This window comes from Notamacropus eugenii, chromosome 1 (genome assembly GCF_028372415.1).
Source record: "Notamacropus eugenii isolate mMacEug1 chromosome 1, mMacEug1.pri_v2, whole genome shotgun sequence".
Classification (NCBI taxonomy): domain Eukaryota; kingdom Metazoa; phylum Chordata; class Mammalia; order Diprotodontia; family Macropodidae; genus Notamacropus; species Notamacropus eugenii.
In genome coordinates, this window is record NC_092872.1 from 72,028,447 (window position 1) to 72,046,825 (window position 18,379).

The following is an 18,379-nucleotide window of genomic DNA, read 5'->3' on the forward strand; positions in this document are numbered from 1 at the left end:
TTCTATAAGCTAAAATATATGTATTCTGATATAATCAGAGCATTTTCTCTTTTTTAATTTTAAAAAAAGATTATCAAAGGCTTTATTGGATACTACATTAGTCCTAAAACATCAGCAGTAACATTCACCCAACACTTATGAAGCATCTACTACTACTGCACTAGGTACTGGAGTTATAAAAGATTTGAAAGACAGTCTGTTGTCTCCTCAAAGAGTTTAGAATCAAAATGGTGGTGGGGGAAGAGGAAAAATACATGTACGCAAATTTGAGTCCAGCACAAGTAGAACTTGATGGGTCAAAGAAGTGTTCTGGGACAGCTGGAGGAGAAAGAAATCCCTTTCAGAGGGAGGAAGCATTAGGGAAAGATTCACAGAGGAGGGGGTACTTGAATGGCTCTTTGAAGGAAGAGAAAGTAATGAAAGACACGGAAGAGGGGAAGCATTCGTAAGCAGCTCAGTCTGAAGGAAAGTGGGGTTGCAGAGCAAGGTCAGGAAGTAACTGTTAAAAGTATAATCTGGCTTAAACACAGAACATAGAGAGGTGTGAATGGGGCTAGAAGGGCAGACTGGAATCAGATTAATAATAGAATTCGGTATCATTCCCCCCTTCCTAATTTCCCTATCCGGTTCCATTCAAGCAGCCCTCTGATGGTGTTTGTCCACATGGCCAGGGTTGTCGCATCTTGTTGTTTCTACCATTACTTTTTAACACCTCCCTTTTACTTTTCCTTCTCTTCAATAACACCACCACAACTCTATCTACTTCCAGCTCTCATCACCTTTTGTGGAGATTACTCTAATAACCTTCTATTTGGTATCTCTGCCTAATTTCCTTCAAGAGTTAGCTGAAATCTCACCTTCTGTAGGCCTTTCCAAGTCTCCCCCAGCAGCTAGTGCCTTCTCCTTCAGACTGCCTTCAGTTCCTGACTATATTTTGAGTGTATCTACAGTGTCTCCTCCATTAGAACATTCCTTGAGAGCAAGGGCTGTTTTTTACCTTTTTTTATGTCTCTAGCCCTTAATGACTGGCACATAGTAAGTTTAATAAAAACTTCCTGACTAATTGAGGAGGGCCTTAAAATTCTAGGCTAAGGAATTAGTATTTTGTTCTATAGGAAATAAGGAAATAGGGCAGCCATTTGTAAATCAGTCCTCCATTAAGGGGCAAAGTCACCAATACCAACAGATCGTTCCCTACTTAATCAAAAAAATAATCACTAGCCTAGTTACTGATTGGAATGGACTTTATAAGCCAAGATAAGAAAGAGGCCTAATGTTTAGATTTCCCTTAGTCAATCAATGTTGCTTAAGGGGAAAATAAATAGAAATTATCCCCATTCATTTGACTTTTTTAAAGAGGGAACTTCAGGAAGGTGGGCAACACTCAGCAATGCTTTTGTCAGTTATTCAACACAGATTGATTAAACACCTATTATATGTATAAAAACACTGGAGAAAACTAAAAGGAAAAACAGTCCTGGTCTCAAGAAGTTTACATTCTACTATGGAGACACAACTCATTCACATGTTAAATCAACACAGCCAGTGTGTATAGAAAGCTGTACTATAAAGGAAGCAGGATTCTAAGAAGGAGTGATGAGGAGGGTGTTCCTCACGCATCCCCTGTGCTGAGGGTAGGAACAGGGGACAACTAACAAACCACCGTTTGTCATTATTATTAGCCCTTGGGCAGGGGAATAACAAGACTGGAAAAGCCAGTAGGAGCTAGAGGGCTCAAAATTTTGCATTATATCCTAGACAGTAGGGAAATAATCTCTTTATGCAGCAATGAGATTCACCACGTTAAGGATGATGCCCATGCTTTTTATTGTATGAGCCACAAATGACCAAGGTAATTAAAGGGTAGCATATGGAGAACTGGAAAGGTCCGGAGAGATGATCTCATTCAACTTCCTAATATTACAATGCATTAATGAGGTTAAAAGAGGTTAAGAGACTTGCCTAAGGTCACATCTGTAGTAAATACAAGAGTTTGGAATGAACTCCAGCCCTGTCTCCTTTAACCAGAGCCTTTCCCACTATCAAAGCATTCTATTGTCAGTGGAAGTTTCAAAAGAAGGGTTGTCCTTTCTAATATAGATATGGTTGAGTGGAAATAATGGTAGGGTTAAGAATCAGGAGATCCCCTGGCTGGGGATCTACCATGAAGTAGTTCTCAGGCCTCAGACAGGGTTCCTAAACCCTCAGAGCCTCCAACACCTCATCTATTCAACAAAGGAAGAACCACACATCTAGGGATGCAAGGGACCTCAGAGTCATCTATTCTAAACCGGCTCAGGGTGGTTCAGTAAAGTGATACTTCAGATACAGGTAGTAAGGAGCAGCTCTAGGGAGAGAAGAAATAAGCATGGTACAGTACCTACTCTGTGCCAGAGACTATGCTAAGTGCTTTTTAAAAAATATCACATATGATCCTTGTAACACGTCTGCAAGATTGGCATTATTCTTCCCATTTTACAGTTGAGGAAACAAAGGCAAATGGAAGTTAAGTGATTTGCCCAGTCACACAGCTACTTAGTGTCTGAGGCTGAATTTGAACTCAGGTCTTCCTGACTCCAGGCCTAAAACCCTAACCAGGGTCAGAATTAGATTGGATCAGGGGGTCAAACTCACTACCATTTTGCAAATTTCTGGAGTGTGGCCAAATCCAATTAAAATGTAACTGGGGAATGTTTAACAAGCTAAATAAAAATACAACAAAGATAATGTTAATTTGCAGTTTTGTAAGTCGATATGCCAGCCACAGGGACACATTTCTACTTGAATTTGACACACTGGGATGGATAACCTCAAAGAATCCTTCTGGTCCAAATGGTCTATAGTATCACTGAACCTTGTCAGGAGCTTTAGCCCTTTACCCAACTCCATCACAACTCCAAAATGATCTAAATGGACCCGTTAAATTCTAATATATATTTTAAATATCAAATGAAAATGCTACTTTTTCCTGACATTCTATTTTAGCGTTTGTCCTCATAGACCTCTAAACCTGAGGGTTGATAAAGCGCAGCATTCGCTGAGACAGGTGGTGTGTTGATTTCAAGAGTAAATATTCGAAGGTACAACGATCAATTTCCCCTCCGGAGTGCTAGGCAAACAGGGAGTGTGATTATCCCTCAGAGGCCCTCTCCTACACAAGGCCCTTCACTTGGCACCCAATTACCCAAATAAACAGGGCACCCCACCATGGGTTATTTACTTACATAGTGACTAGAGTCTTTATCATCCACCTTTCTTTTTTTGATGTCACTGGAATATTCGGGTCCATTTCTACGTTTATCGGTACCTCTTAGGCTATCTGGTACCAAGAGAGAATTACTCTGCCAAGACAAAAAAAAGGGTAATTGAAAATTTCTTTAAGATCTCTTTGTACTTTGTGAACTTCAAAATGGGATAGGACAGATGCTTTGGAAATGACACCTAACAGCCGTTTATTCCATTTAATTCAAGTCATCATCAGAAGACTTTCAAAGCAAACATTTAAAGAGGCTCATATGTTTTAGAGAGGGGACCTTGCCCACATCAAGCCACTGCACCTTAGCAGTCAGCTTCTATTCAACTCAATTCACTGTGAGAGAGAAAAAACTAAATTTATTCACAAAAATATATTTTGGGAAATATGTTTAGTGATTTCCTGGTTGAGAGCAAAAAAAGGTGGAAAAAAGACAAATGAACTAAAACTTGGAAGACACAGTCTTCTAAAGCATTCTGATGAACACAAATGCTGCCAGAATGACATAGAAAACCTCTTCAAAAGGAGATGGGTGTGGCTAACAATTTAGCTTCCTAAAAGACAAATCACATTTTCCACCACAATAACAAAGAAGCCCAATTGAATTCCTTCCAATTTATTGCTGGAAATAAAATTTGGCGTTTCCACCTTTAATGTTCAACTCCCAGACAGCTCTGGAATTTAAGAACAAAACAGAACATCGAGGACAAAAAGTGGTTCTGTATCAGTGAATCTTAAATAAGGAGGCCAGCTTCCCAGGACAAAAGACCAGAGCAAAGACTAATCTTTTCCACAAACTACACAGCCTCCTTTCTTTCAGATATGCTAAGTACAAACTGTTGACTCAAAGAAAACAGGCATTTTAGATATTTTGGGGTCACAAGCCCTGATTCCATATGCCTTCAATCCCTACCTCCCTGCGGGCTAAAGCATTACAACATGTTACAATGAGTTCTTTTAAAGTGCAGGATTAGCATATGCAAGGGGCAATTTGTTCAGTGATGTGTTCAGGCCATTAACAAAGCTGAAGGGGGGGGGGGTGTGTGAGAGTAAGGCAGCTCTTTCACAAAGCTACCCCCCCCTTCTAACGGAGGGCCAGAGAACGAAGCCTTGGGAAGTACGGGGCCTGCCCACATTTCCACTGCTTTCCCGGCCTCTTCAAAAACAAACTTTAGATTATAAGGCCTTGGTTTCCAGAGGGCAAATATTTTATAGTGCACTTAAAAAGCTGTGAGAATTTATTCCTTTTGTTATGACGGGTCAGTCCAGTTTGCCTCTCCTAAGACCCCATTGGGGGTTTTCTTGGTAGAGATACTGGAGTAGTTTGCCATTTCCTTCTCCAGCTCATTTTACAGATGAGGAAACTGAGGCCATATTTGAACTCAGGAAGTTGAGTCAATACTCTGTCCATGGCATCATGACTCTCAGAACAGAAGACAAAGCAGAGGAGGGAGGTAAGGGCTCAACATCCAGTGTGTTGGGCTCTGAAGGACTTCCCCCTGAAAAACCAAAGATGCCACCCCAAGAGCTTTCCAGCACTCTAAAATATCAACCCTCAACCACAAGAAGGAGCAGGAGGAGGACGACGAAGAAAAGATGGAACTGCAGGCGATCCGAGTCCTCCCTGGCCTACTTCAAGGGGCTGTCTTTGAAAGCCAGCTCCAAGCTCTTTTATTCATGATCGCTCAAGCTAAACAAATGCCAAGGAGGCTTACATAAAAGCATGGGGGAGAGGGGCCCAGTGCAACTCAGTATAAAGAAACCCCAAGTAATGTCTTCACCACAGTACTTTGTGGCTGAAAGGTGGGCTTGGTGGATCATTGAACTAATTACTTTGATAAATGTGTGCTGGAAAAAATTGGTCAGCTGGCCAGATCTCCACCCCAAGAGCTGGGGAGGGTGGGGGGAGGAAGGAGGAAAGGTGGGAATCATCCAATGTTAGCTCCCTATGCAAAGCTGGCTTCCTACAGGTGGCTTGCCTATACTCTGGCAAGGCTCCTCTCCACGAGGTGATGGGTACATCTGGGAGAAATCATTTACATAGCAACATTTTGTCTCTCCAGTGATGCAACGAATACCATGGAACCCACCAGAAAATACTTGGGAAAGACTCAGAATACAGGAACTTGGTTCTGAGCAATAAGAAGGCAGAGGCAAAAAATGAAAAAAGCCCAAATACCAGATTCCTACTACAACAGGTCTTTGTTGAGCCCCTCCAAATAACATACACTACACGCTCCTTTCTGAATGGCCTAAAACAGTTTTTTGAATTAGAGCTGGGCTAATTAACCCACCTAACCATCTGCAAACTGGCCCCTTTGGACTATGGGCTTTAAAAAAAATCACATAATCGCAAAATCTCACAGTAAGTCAAATGAATATATAGTTTAACAGGTTTCAGGGTCTTAATGCTAATATCTGCCTAGCACACAGTAAGTGCTTAATAAATGCTTGTAGACTTGATTTAGGGTCTGATATAGACTTGAAAATTCTAGGCTAAGATTCCTGGTCAGGAGTACTCAAATTCACAGCACAACGGTATCCAACATGTTTTTGCCAGGAGAATAGCCCATATTCCTAAGAATGTCCCATCTCAAAGTAACTGAAAAGAAACGGAGCTCATTCTGTCTTTCATTCGTCTGTATTTTGTTCATTTTACCTTGCCTCTGATTTCCCTATTTCTGATACAAGCAAGTTAAATAGGAATGATGAAGAAACTTCCACTCAGTCACTACTGCCCTTAGAAATCAAGCGAATAAAGGACAGCTTCCTTTACAAAACACGTGTGTAATTTATTATCATTTTAAAGGGGGATATTGTGGGGGGAGAAATCAGACTCTGGAGCCAGAAGAACTGGATTCAAATTCCACCTTAGATGCTTTTTGTTACACCTGTGCTATCCCTAAAAACAAGACTCCCTGGGTCTTATTTTCCTCACCTGCAAAATGAGTTGGTCAAGCTCAACAGGCTCTGAGGTCCCTCCCAGCTCTAGACCTATTGTGTTAGGACTCAAAAAATATATTAATGAACACTAGATTCCTTGTGCATGTATTAATGTGTCTTCTCTCCCCTCTTTAACGGTTTCATTTCTTCTGAATAGTCATTCTGTCATGTTGAGACTTTGACATGCAATTCTGAAGGAATCTAAAATTGAATATTAAATGAATATACTTTTTTAAAAAAAATAACTTCCCCTGAAATATTCTAGACACGGGATAAAAATAGGCTAGCATTTATATCGCATCTTATGGTCTGCAAAACACTTTTTATAAAAGGTATTTCATTTTATCCTCACAATGACCCTGGAATATAAGTGCTATTATTTTCCAAGTAAGAAGACTGAGACAGACAGAGGTTAAGTGACCTGCCCAAGGCCACACCGCGGGTAGATGTCTGGTGAATGACCTGATTCCTAAGTCCAGTCCTCTTTATTCCCAGGCACCATGGATGTGTAAAAGAGAAAGGAAAAGATGAAGAAATTATCTTTAAATGTGAAGTTATTAGAAGAGAGCAACATAAAATTAAATAGCGTCTCACTTCAAACTTCATATTCTAATGTCTTTGTACTTGGGTAATTGTACTGTCACAAAGACAATGCTTAAAATCTAGATGGGTCTTATGTACACGTTGTATTTAATATTGTAGACATTTACAGACACCCACAGTCATTTTGGGTGTGTTCTTGAATTCTATAAATAGACCAATTAATCATCTTGGTCTCTTCATATTTGCAAGAGTTTGCTTTGATCCTTCATCTCGACATTCCCAAACATAAAGACTAACAGAAATCAATGTTCACAAACCTCAAATGATGAAGGACCCATCTGACAAACCATTCTAGCTCCATTTGGTTCTCATTCTTCCAAAAATTACACTATATTTTATGTTTTAAAAATTAAATCTTAGTTGAACTTATGAACTAAAGGCCATTAATGAGATCAGATGCAAAAGATGTTTTGGGAAGAATTACAAATATATTTTTATAGAAATACATTTAGAGCTAAAAAAAGACCCTTTGCGATTTAAAAAATAATAATTACTAGCATTTATATATTTAAGGTTTGCAAAACACCTTACTGATAGTACCTTACTTAAACCTCCTAACAACCCTGTGAAATGGTTATCATCATTGTCAGTGGCTTGCCTTGAATGTCAGAGAGCTAGTATATAAATGTGAGACAGGATTCAAAGTTAGGCTTTCCTGAACCAAAGACCAGAATTGTATGCACTGCAGCACATAGGTACCTTCATTTAACTGATGGGGGAAACTGAGGACCAAGAGAAGATAACTGACTTGTTGAAAGTCACAGAGAGCAGGGCTAGGATTAGAACCCAGGTTCTCTGAATCCAGATGCAGTGCTCTTTGTACCACTGCATTTCCTCTTTTATTTTACAAAATATATCAACTTTGCCACCAAATAAAACTACTATGCGTCCCTGCCCCTTGAGAATTCTAAGTATTTCTGGTTCCTACAAATCCACATACAAACCCATATAGCACATACTGAGCACTACAGATCCTCTGACCCAGAGATAACACTACTAGACCTAAAAAAAGATCCGAGGAAGAGGAAAAAGATCCACATGTACAAAAATATTTGGAGCACTTCTTTTTTTATCATGGCAAAGAACTGGAAACCAAGGGGGTGTCCCGTCAACTGGGGGAATGGCTGAACAGGCTACAGTATATGAATGTCACGGAATATTATTGTTCTATGAGAAATGACAGAGGTTTTCAGAGAAACCCAGGAAGACTTGTACGAACGGACGAAATGCAGTGATACAAAAACATCAATATCATGAAAATGAAAAGACTGAAATATCTGCAAGAACTCTAATCAACTGTGATAACCACCAAAACTGAGAGAAAGAGCCCACCGACTGAAAGAGAGGTGATGAACAAAAGATACAAAATGAGACATGGATTTTTGGACAAGGTCTACATGGGAATTTGTTTCTCCTGATTATCCATATTTCTTATGAGGGTTTCTTCTACACCCTTCTCCCTCCTCCCTTTTTTTTTTGCCAGAGGGGAGAAGGGAAGTAGAATGAAGAAAAAGTGCTTGTTAATTGAAAGAAAAATTCAATTAAAAAAGATATGAGGGAGGGAATTAATCCCAAAACTAACACACTTTTGTCACAAAATGTTGTTTGGTATCACAGCTGGAAACAAATCATGGGGCTGAATAAAAATTAAGTGTGCCCTAGAATGGGATGGCTTATTTGTATTATGTACATCCATACCACATGCAAAATGTTAGAAAAAACAGTGGTGTAAACGTGAGCTTTTTCTATCAGTGAGAAGATCTAAGGGTTAAGTAAATGGGACATTGTCTGAGCTGGTACAGCAGCGAGTTTTCTTACTTGTGCGCCTGCAGCTTATGAAGCTTTTCACTCAGAGGGAAGTCGAAAACCAGACACTATGGGACGTGTGAGAGTGGACGACTTGCGACAGAATATAAACAGATATGGGAGGTCGGGGCGGGGGGGTAAAGGAGCCCCCTTGCTAGTGCTAATAGCAGTGATGTGATGGATCTGAAGGAGAATGTGCCAGTTAGAAAATGGCACAGTGTGAATAAGTGCATGTTTAAAATATCTTAAATGGGCTAATGTACCATACATTACAGAGTACTCTCAAAGCCATTTGTGCAATGTAATTTTATGTAGACATGTACCAGGTCCTCTTCCTCTCTTCCCTGAATGTGCTGCACTATCCAGCTCACCAATTAGGAAAAGGTTTTAATGTACTGGGTTGAAGGGTTCAGTAGATTCGCTGGTTATATAATGGGAAAAGAGGTCCAAAGGTAATAGGAAATAATCATTCTACTTAAGTCATGTAGCTTTAATTGAGTAACGTAAAAAATGTCAAGGAGCACACCTGGCTGAATCGAAATAAGCCTTAAGTTAAGGGAACAATAAACCTGGTTATCCTTTCAGTCTCACAGATATCCTGGGGATGCTACTTGCCTGACCAAAGTATAAAGTGGAAAAATCTCTCAGTCAGTGGGGGTTCAAACCTGTACATCAGACCCTGGCCAGCCAGCTCAGAATGACAGCAAGGGGTCTTGTCTGTCCAGTAATCCATGTGTTTCAAAAGCAGCAATTATACGTGTGGTCTGTGGACAGATTAACTTTCTCTGAAAAACAGGCATTTCCATTTTTCGGACAATAAATAAGACTGATTGAGGGAAATACCCCGTAACAAAAAGCTACTTTTGGTTCAGCTTCTGAAAAACCAATTTTATCGATGAATACTAAGTAAAACTACCATAAAAATGTTTTGATGTTAAAAGGGGTCCTCATATTCAAAATACTTGGAAACCTCCATCCTAGATGATACTTCAAAATAGTTAAAAAGTTGATTCTTCCATTTTATTCTTTTTATTTTTTGCAAGGCAATCAGAGTTAAGTGACTCTCCCAGAGTCTCACAGCTAGTAAGTGTCCATCTTATTCTTTGTATTTTACTTTTCTCCCGCAACACTAATATTTGTCCATATGGGCTAATATGCTTTTATAAATAACTCCAAAAAAAAAAAAAAGCTGAGTTAATGAACCATTCCATTCTGTCACTTACCAGAATGTTCTATACCCTTCAAATATCTTGGGACCTCAAAGCAACTTTTCCGCCAACCAAATCCAAACCATGAAACCATCCATGGCAAACATAAAAGAAAAACTCACTCATGGGTACACTGAGAGCTGGGCGGGTTTCCTTAATGTGAAGATAATGCACATCACTCAAAGGGATCTTTTTTTTTTTACTGCCACGCTGATTACCCTTGAGGACTTTCTCCAACACAAGGAAAGGATCTGTGTCAGAGGTACAGACTGGGAGCTCATGATACCTCATTTATCCTGTTACACTCAGGCAGTGGGAACTTAATTTGCTAGCACACTCTACACATCGACAATTAACTTTACACGGAACATTGTAACAATTAGGTGACAGTGCACCTCATCACATCTGTGTGCCTTCTTTATCTACACCTGGCACCAATTAAATAATTGCCACCAGCGCAGTTGGTCATTCATAGATTTTGCTGTACATTTAAAGACTACATGATTGACTTTCTAATCCATTAAGGCTGAATCCTCACTTATCAGCAAATAGGGCAAAAGAGCAAATCTGTTCATTTAGCAGCTCCATCACACCTCGAAGGCTTGGCCACTCAATGGATGGGCCTAAAAGATGTACATCTATTTAAAAGGCTTAAACTCAAAATAAGGGCAAGGGTTAGTGTGCTCTTACACAGTATATTTCAAATTCACATGGTTCTCTTAAACAGGGTGATGCATAGAAATGAATTTATCTGTGCAATGAGAAGACAAAGAAATAAAATTTTAATTGGTTACAAGGGGTTTTAAGCCAACTGCCTTTATCAACACCCTTCTTCTGTCCCTAGCTACGTCTTTGCTTCCTCAAACTGACCCACAATATGGGGACTTCTTTAATAGCAACATCATATGATTTTAAAACCTCATTTGTTTGTAGCATTTTGCTAAAAACCAACATGGTCATTTTCCTGGTCATCCAGTAAAGCATGAGTTCATTGCTGTTCAGTAGTTTTAGTTGTGTCCAATGCTTTGTGACCCCATTTGGGGTTTTCTTGGCAAAAATACTGGACTGGTTTGCCATTTCCTTCTCCAGCTCATTTTACAGAGGAAGAAACTGAGGCAAACAAGGTTAAGTGACTTGCCCAGGGTCACACAGTAAGTATCTGAAGCTGGATTTAAACTCAGATCTTCCTTAATTTCAGGCCCAGCACTCTATCCCAAGCATAATTTCAGCAGACCAAAATGAGACTTATTCCAGCATGGGAAAAAATCATCTAAGTCTCTAAGAACTAGAGTGAGGCCTATGGTTTTCATGGACAATTCACTGAATTTCCCAATCCCTTCCTTTCCTCACCTGCAAGATGGAAAAACAAAATAACACTGCTATGACATGGAGCACAAACTGTGAGATCCGGGTAGACTCAATATTACACACTTAATAACTGACTGATTCAGTAGAAAAGGGCGCTGGGTTTGAGGTTATAGATCTGAGCTCAAATCCTGGACCTACAACTTACTATTTGTATAAAGCTGATCAAGGCACTTTAACCTCTCTTGGCCTCAGCTTCCTCATTCCTATAAAGTCAGGGTTGGGGGGAAAGAGGATGGCACAGTGTATAGAGAACTGGTCTCAAGTCAGAAGGACCTGGGATCAAGTTCCTTAAAATTCATCACTAATCTAAAACTTTTAACTTTTTTAGGGAACTAGTCAGCAATTAAGCTAACTACTTCTTCAAGTATAATAAATAACAACTTAATATATAGAATATGCTGCCTTTAACTATTGCTAAAGTCTTCATAAACTGCTACCTTCTGCCTCTGAGTATGTACATGAATACAGGAGATTCCAAAAGTCTTATTACACCAAGACTTTTGGGACATCTCGTACGTACTACCCTCCCATGTAAGCACGTACACACACACACTAAATAAAGGGGTTTTTAATTCCACTTGAATGTTAGCCTTCTCTATTAAGAATATGGGGCTAATAATAGTAACTTACCTTTCATAGAGCTGTTGTGAGGACCTTGTAAGATAGTAGTTGTATAGGTCTTAACCACTGCATGCCACATAGTAGGCTCAACTATTCAAGGCTTGTTCTCTTTCTCTTCAGGAATCAAGTTTAAAGTGTTTTCCATCATGATTTTTTTTAAAGAAAGAAAAATTAACTATGAAGTATCTTGCTTTCATGTCTTTTTTTCTATTGATTCCCTGGTATAGGTAAGACTGAGAATTATACATGGTGCTCAATGTCTCTTCCTCCGTTTGCTCCCTCTGGCATATGTATCAGAAGTAAGTCACCAAGAGGGAGAGATCAGTGTCATGTTACAAGGGTAAGGCAAAATTAAAAAAAGCAAAAGACACTTGTGTAAATACATCACATACACCACACATTCATGCATTTCAGGGATATCGTTGCCTCAAAGAATTTTACACTTCTAAAAACTGGGATACAGAAGAAACTATATGAAAAGTTCTGTTGAAGGCAGAAGATACCCATGCTAATGGCACACCTCAAAAATACCCATAAAGGAACACTGTGGATTGAAAACAAAAAGGATCTTAAGCCCCTAAAATGTGGCTTTTCTCTAGGCTAGCCATGGATTTTGAAAAATTAGATTACACAAACAATATGAAAAACTAGATTATCATCTTTGACAAGACAGCTCTTTACACTATTAATTTAGAAGCTACAGAACACTGAAATATGAATTATACATGTTACAAGTACTTCAAGTTTGAAATGAACTATCCTACACTGTGGGAAATTTCAGATTATGCTTAATATTAAATTTTCTTTTATTCAAAGAGCACAAATTCTGCTATGGTATAAAGAAAGAGTTCCCCTTTCTCCCACAAGAGGTAATAGTTAAAAACATAAATCCAACAGACACTTAAAGTGCCTACTATGCATGTGCTAGAATAGGAAAATGAAATCACATTTTCCTTAGTGGGCAATAAATTCATCCAAGAAGGATCTTCTCATAAAAAAAGCTAAACTTAAAAAAATAAATAAGCATGGTACAGTGGAATGAATTTTGGCCAAGTTTATCACGACACCTGATTTCTAGTATCAGATATGCCACTAACAATGTAGCTGGTCAACCTCAGGCAAGTAACCTATCCTCTCTAAATCTATTTCCTAATCGATAAATTGAAGGGGTTAGATGAAATGACTGCTAAGTTCCCTTTCCAGCTCAAAATTCTTCTGTTCTCTGTATTTCTACTTTTCACATGTTCCAGGCTACACTTAGCAATTCCTGAACGAGAATTTTAGCTTCAGATGCTCACATAAGCAAACATCTGTTAAGCCCTTTGGCTAAAGCACCAATGACTAACTCAAGTTTCCTTCTTCAAAAGGGTGACAGGGAAAATGCCACTAATTCTAAATTTTTGTATAAGAACCTCTTGTACCACTAGAACCTGGAAATAAAGATTGAGTCTAATTTTCAAATTTTTGAAATCATTTTCAAATCAATTCTAAATACTAAGAGTTAAATAGTTTTATGACTGCTAAATCCTGCTGCAGATTTCCTTGTTGAATGGTCATACTCTAGTAACTTCTCAACCTTAAAAACATATTAGAAAACTTTTTCAGGTTTTTGGGACTTCGTGTGACCAAAGTTCCTTGGAATTGCAGTTTCTTAAAATTCCTATCAAGACTCAATTTAATAAAAAAAAAAATCAAATTTAGGATGGATGAATTGTGTGATCTAAAGACCATGCCTTTGAAACCCGTTATAACGAATAGGAAAGTATTTCCATTCTATCTGAAGTTTCACTTACTGGCAACTTCTATTTATACTAAGTGAATTTGGTCCTAAAAGTAATCAAGTTTGATCTCAACTTTCCAACATAAATATAAAACTGCTCAATCCTCCTAAAAATCACTTAAATACTAAAACCAAAGATGAACAAATAAGTCCAAGACACCCCCTTCCCCATGCCCCCCAACATATATAATTCTGTCCCAGTCTAAGGGTCCAACTTTTACACTTTATGTAAATAATGGGCTATATAATATGGGAAGGGCAAGAAAAAGCTATGAGCAACAAAATAGATAACTCTCTTTCGCCCCCTTACCATTATACTGCGTGTACTCATGTTTCGGTCCACCAAGTTCTAGGCTTGGTATTTCAAATTTTAACATTTTTTTAAAGGCACCGATGCCTATTTTCCTAATTACACACATATCCTCTTAATTCTTACATTAAACTCTGTATCAGATTATGTACTCAGCAAGAATCATAAATGCGTACCTTTAGAAAGAGAAAAATAGTCAAATTACACTGATGAAAAGGTGGCATCACCCACCTACTTACAAGGGAGGTAGCAGCACTAAAGCAGATCTACAAAAGAAGATTACTGAACTGTTAGCACCTGCCTGCTGTGCATTAGAGGCTCGCAGTACTGTGAGCTCATGTGGCAGCAGGCCCCAGATAATCTGAAAACACTGAAACAACAAATGTTATAGATTCTGCCTGAGATATAGGGAACCAAGTATTTTTCAAATGCAATGGAAAGACCAAAGACCAGTGATTTAATTTTCTGTGTTACTTTATTGATCAGGTTATGCACTGTCTCTGCATTTTCATTTTCTAATACCAGGGAGTTCATTCAATGATTTCTAAAAACTACGAACAGTTTGGCTAAAAAAAAAAAATGTAAAGAATACTTTTAAACTTTTTAAGGGTAGTACTCCTCCCTCCTCAGCCTCTAAAATCATATCCTGCTGAAATTTCTCAGCTTCTCAATACATAAACCAGAGGTAACTAGCAAAAGAAAATACATGCTAACGTGGAAAATCTAGAAGAATCCTACCTCCGCTTTAGAAATGTGTAAAAAATTTAAGTTATGCCATTGACATGAGGAAAAAAAAACAACCTGTTTTTTTTTTTAAATCACAGGTAATTGTTCCCATTAATATGTCCAAAACCACACACATGTGGGGTATCAACCAGTTACTGATGCTTGCTAGACAGGAGATACAAAATGTTACTGCCTTTTGTAGATCTCTTCGTTATCTCAGTTTTCCCCTGGAGTTTGATCTCACTGATGGTATGATGCAAATTACAAACCATCCATGCAATACGTGTCCATTTTCATTCCTTAGCTCAGCACAGGGCTCCAACCGATGTGATATGGGCCATCTTCTTATTTGTCTTACATAATTACTTGACTTTTTTAAAAATGTATACATACTGTGTACATATGCACAGTGAGGTAGAGCACCAGGCCTGGCGTTAGAAGATCTGAGTTGAAATCAGACACTTACTAGCTACTTAACCTCTACCTGCCTCAGTCTCCCCATCTGTGAAAATAATAGCGCCAACGTTCTCAGGGTTGTTGTGAGGATCAGCTGAGATATTAATTATAAAGTGCTTAGCACAAAATCTAGCATATGGGCTATGTTACATTAACTATTATCATACACACGTATACAGACATGAATACACATAAGCATACACGTACATACTTACGTGGTTCTTTATAATTGGAGACAAGCACTTAGAAAATCTCTCATACGCTGTTAATATTATCTAGTCTAATGGTGGTATCTACCTTTGACGTTCCAGAAAAGACATTCTTAATCTGGAGTCCATAAACACTTAAAAAACACTTTGATAACTGCATTCCACCATAACTGACTCCCTTTGTACCCGCTGTATTTTATTTGTATTTAAGAACATTATTCTCAGAGGAGGTCTGTAGACTTCAGAGACCCGCCCAAAGGTTCTTTGACACACAAAAAATCTTAAGAATTCTTGTTCTGGAGAAAAAAGTAGGAATAAGGAAAATGCTAACAATTTATGGAAACATTCAGGGATGATAAAATGTATGAATCCTGACAGTAAATAGTAAAACTTCCATTTCCCTTCATCATTTGACACCAGGCACATTGTTCCCTGTGATGTTTCTTTGCATATTCTAGGGAGGGTTGTCTGATAGGAATCTTTAAAAAAATCTTAACAGAGGGTCTCACCAAAACCAGTCTCCCTAGCAACAACTGAACAAAAAAAATTTGTTTGTCACAAAGATTTTCAAGAATAACTATTGCTAACCTCTAGCCTTATATGGGGAAGGGGGAAAAGGAATTAGGTTTTTCATTTTTCTAAGTATTTAGGTATTCTCTTTCCTAAAGCTCTAAAGATCTTCAATATGAAAAGTAACTGCCAAAAAGTTATGCAGAGCATCCTGTTATTCTACACAATAATTATCACATACAAGATGCTCACAACTCTTCAATCTTCTTCAGCCTCAGAAGGTGGGGGTGGGGGTGGGGTTGAATGGGAAAGGGGCCAAAAGAAAAATCACAATAATAGGCAATGCTAGCTCGGGCTCAAATTCTGTTTTTACTGCTTTGCTCTCTAAGGTCTACTTCTTCTCAAATAGTGGCAACCAGAAAGGAGGAGACAAGTAGGAGCTGTGGAGAATGCAAAATGGACCAAGGTTACATGAAACCCATGGGCACACAGCATCTTCACCTAAACGGCCTGGCTTTCTTAGGATTTAACTCAGATACTGATGGTAATGTAATGTTATTTAAATTGAAGTTCATGCCCCAAAGGCAAACACTCAAGGGAAAGCATGGCACATGGGCGAACCAAGCAGCGAAGACATATTTAGAAGGGTGTGATCAGTCACTGGGTAAGAGGCAACGTTTGCTCACCATGAATTCCGATTTCTCACCTGGAGGTTTCCCTTAAAAGGAATCTGCACAACCTCTTAAAGGCAACCTGCACCCCATGCACAGCTGGAAGTGTATTATTGATATGGGTCTGAGGAAAATATACACTGAAGCACGTTCAACAGCTACAACAAGAACTGCCACTATGGACAAAGCTTTTAAACAAAATAATCCTGTCTTCTGGTCTAACACACACACACACAAACTGGAGACCTCAGAAAAGAAACCAAAATTTTCACTTAAAAAAAACAAAAACCATCACAACATTAACAAAAAACAAAACTCAGAAAATCAAAATGAACATAACAAAGCAGTATGCGTGTGTGTGCATGTGTGTGCATGTAAGGAGAAAGAGAAGTAAACTCTGGGCAAGTGTTGGAAAAATGGAATATTTTTATGTTAGGAGTTTTAGTACTTACTGTGCCCGGTTCTCTGTCTGATCCCGTGGTTACCAAGAAACGCACAGACATGCCCGTTCAGACACAGAGGCAAGAACAGAAATAAAAAAAAGGGGGGAAAAATTAGAACACAAGCCCCGAACAGTTTTAAAAATGGCTTTTATTTATATAAGTCATTGCACATTCCTAATACAGTGATTTCCTGAAAATGACAGTATTTTGTAAACATAAGATTTACAGTTTAACCATACACAAAGCCTATTTTTTTAAAATTTCATGACAGAATAAATTACTTTTCTTCAAAAATTAGTCAAGTGCAATTTTGCCCAATATTGAATGCATACTAGAATTAAAGCCTATGAAACTAAGCAGGAACAGATGCAATTGTCTAACCTTCCATTGGAACACATTCGCTTTAAAATGTAACTTTCATTTCACCCCATTTCACAACATCACTGTCTTTGAAAATCACCCAATTAAGCAGTTAACAGTTTTCCATAATATGGTGCAGGCCACTGACATCACATTAAGCAGTTGCCAAGATGTCAAAAAAAAAAAAAAAAAGCAAGCCCCACAACCTACAGAGTGGGGGAAAGCCTACCAATCCCCACCATTTCAAACACTGAAAACTTCCATTTTTCAGTGGTAAAAAGGTTTTCAACAGTTGCTTTTCTCTCATTTTATATAAACTCGGGATTTCTTTAAGAGGAGATGGACACAACTTTGCAGCATTGTACGAATATTCATCTGACAAAGAATCAGGTCCTAATCAGGCTTGCCATGCCTCTCACCTCTGTGGTGGTCTGCCTCGTGGTGCTTCTTGTCATCTTTTAGTGCCAAGTGAGACTGCCCACTCAATGCACTAGAGAGGGCCAGGAGGCCGGCACTGCTTCCAAGGGGTGGGATCCCAGGAGGCTGGAGTCCGGACGGGTGAGGCGTGAGAGGCACTGGAGGTCCGTGGCCATGAGAGAGATGCTGGGCCTGCAGCTGCTGCTGCTGTGGGCAGGTGGTAGGTGGTCGTTCGCAGAAGAAAACAGAACCATGAAAGGAGGGCATGAGCAAGAAGGAATGGAGGAGTAAGACACACACAAAGAGAGAGAAGACACAGAGGCAAGGAGAGAGAGAAAAAAGGAAGCATGGTTAACTCTTTGGATTCAAGGGCCATGTTTCACACATTATTTTTTCCCCATTCATAACACTCCCTGACCTACAATTCCTAGACGGTACAGTGGGGTTGGGCCTAGAGTCGGAATGACCCCAGTTCAAATCCAGCCTCAGACAACTGCTGGTTGTGTGACCCTGCGTCAGTCACTTAACCAATGTGTGCCTCACTTTCCTCTTCTGTAAAATGGGGGTAAAAAAATGGGGGTAATAACAGCACCTCCCTCCCCAGGCTGTGCTGGGGATAGCACGAGACACTGAGCACACTTAGCAGGTACTACGTAAACGTCCGTTATTACGATGATGATTCCCCCTCAAAGTTT

At 39.1% G+C, this 18,379-nt stretch overlaps 1 protein-coding gene across 8 annotated transcripts in view; it reads right to left on the reverse strand.

The window, feature by feature from the left end:
* LOC140501459 (transducin-like enhancer protein 1) overlaps nt 1-18,379 on the reverse strand; it is a 111,876-nt gene that overhangs the window by 42,458 nt on the left and 51,039 nt on the right. For 4 of the 8 annotated variants that reach the window (XM_072605146.1, XM_072605122.1, XM_072605113.1 and 1 more), the window contains exons 7-9: nt 17,687-17,891; nt 16,917-16,933; nt 3,225-3,341 (exon numbers count right to left, since the gene is read on the reverse strand). In XM_072605146.1, the coding sequence (XP_072461247.1) occupies nt 3,225-3,341; nt 16,917-16,933; nt 17,687-17,891 (339 nt within the window). The remainder of the gene's footprint in view (nt 1-3,224; nt 3,342-16,916; nt 16,934-17,686; nt 17,892-18,379) is intronic. The other 4 variants (XM_072605157.1, XM_072605132.1, XM_072605103.1 and 1 more) reach the window with 2 other exon arrangements.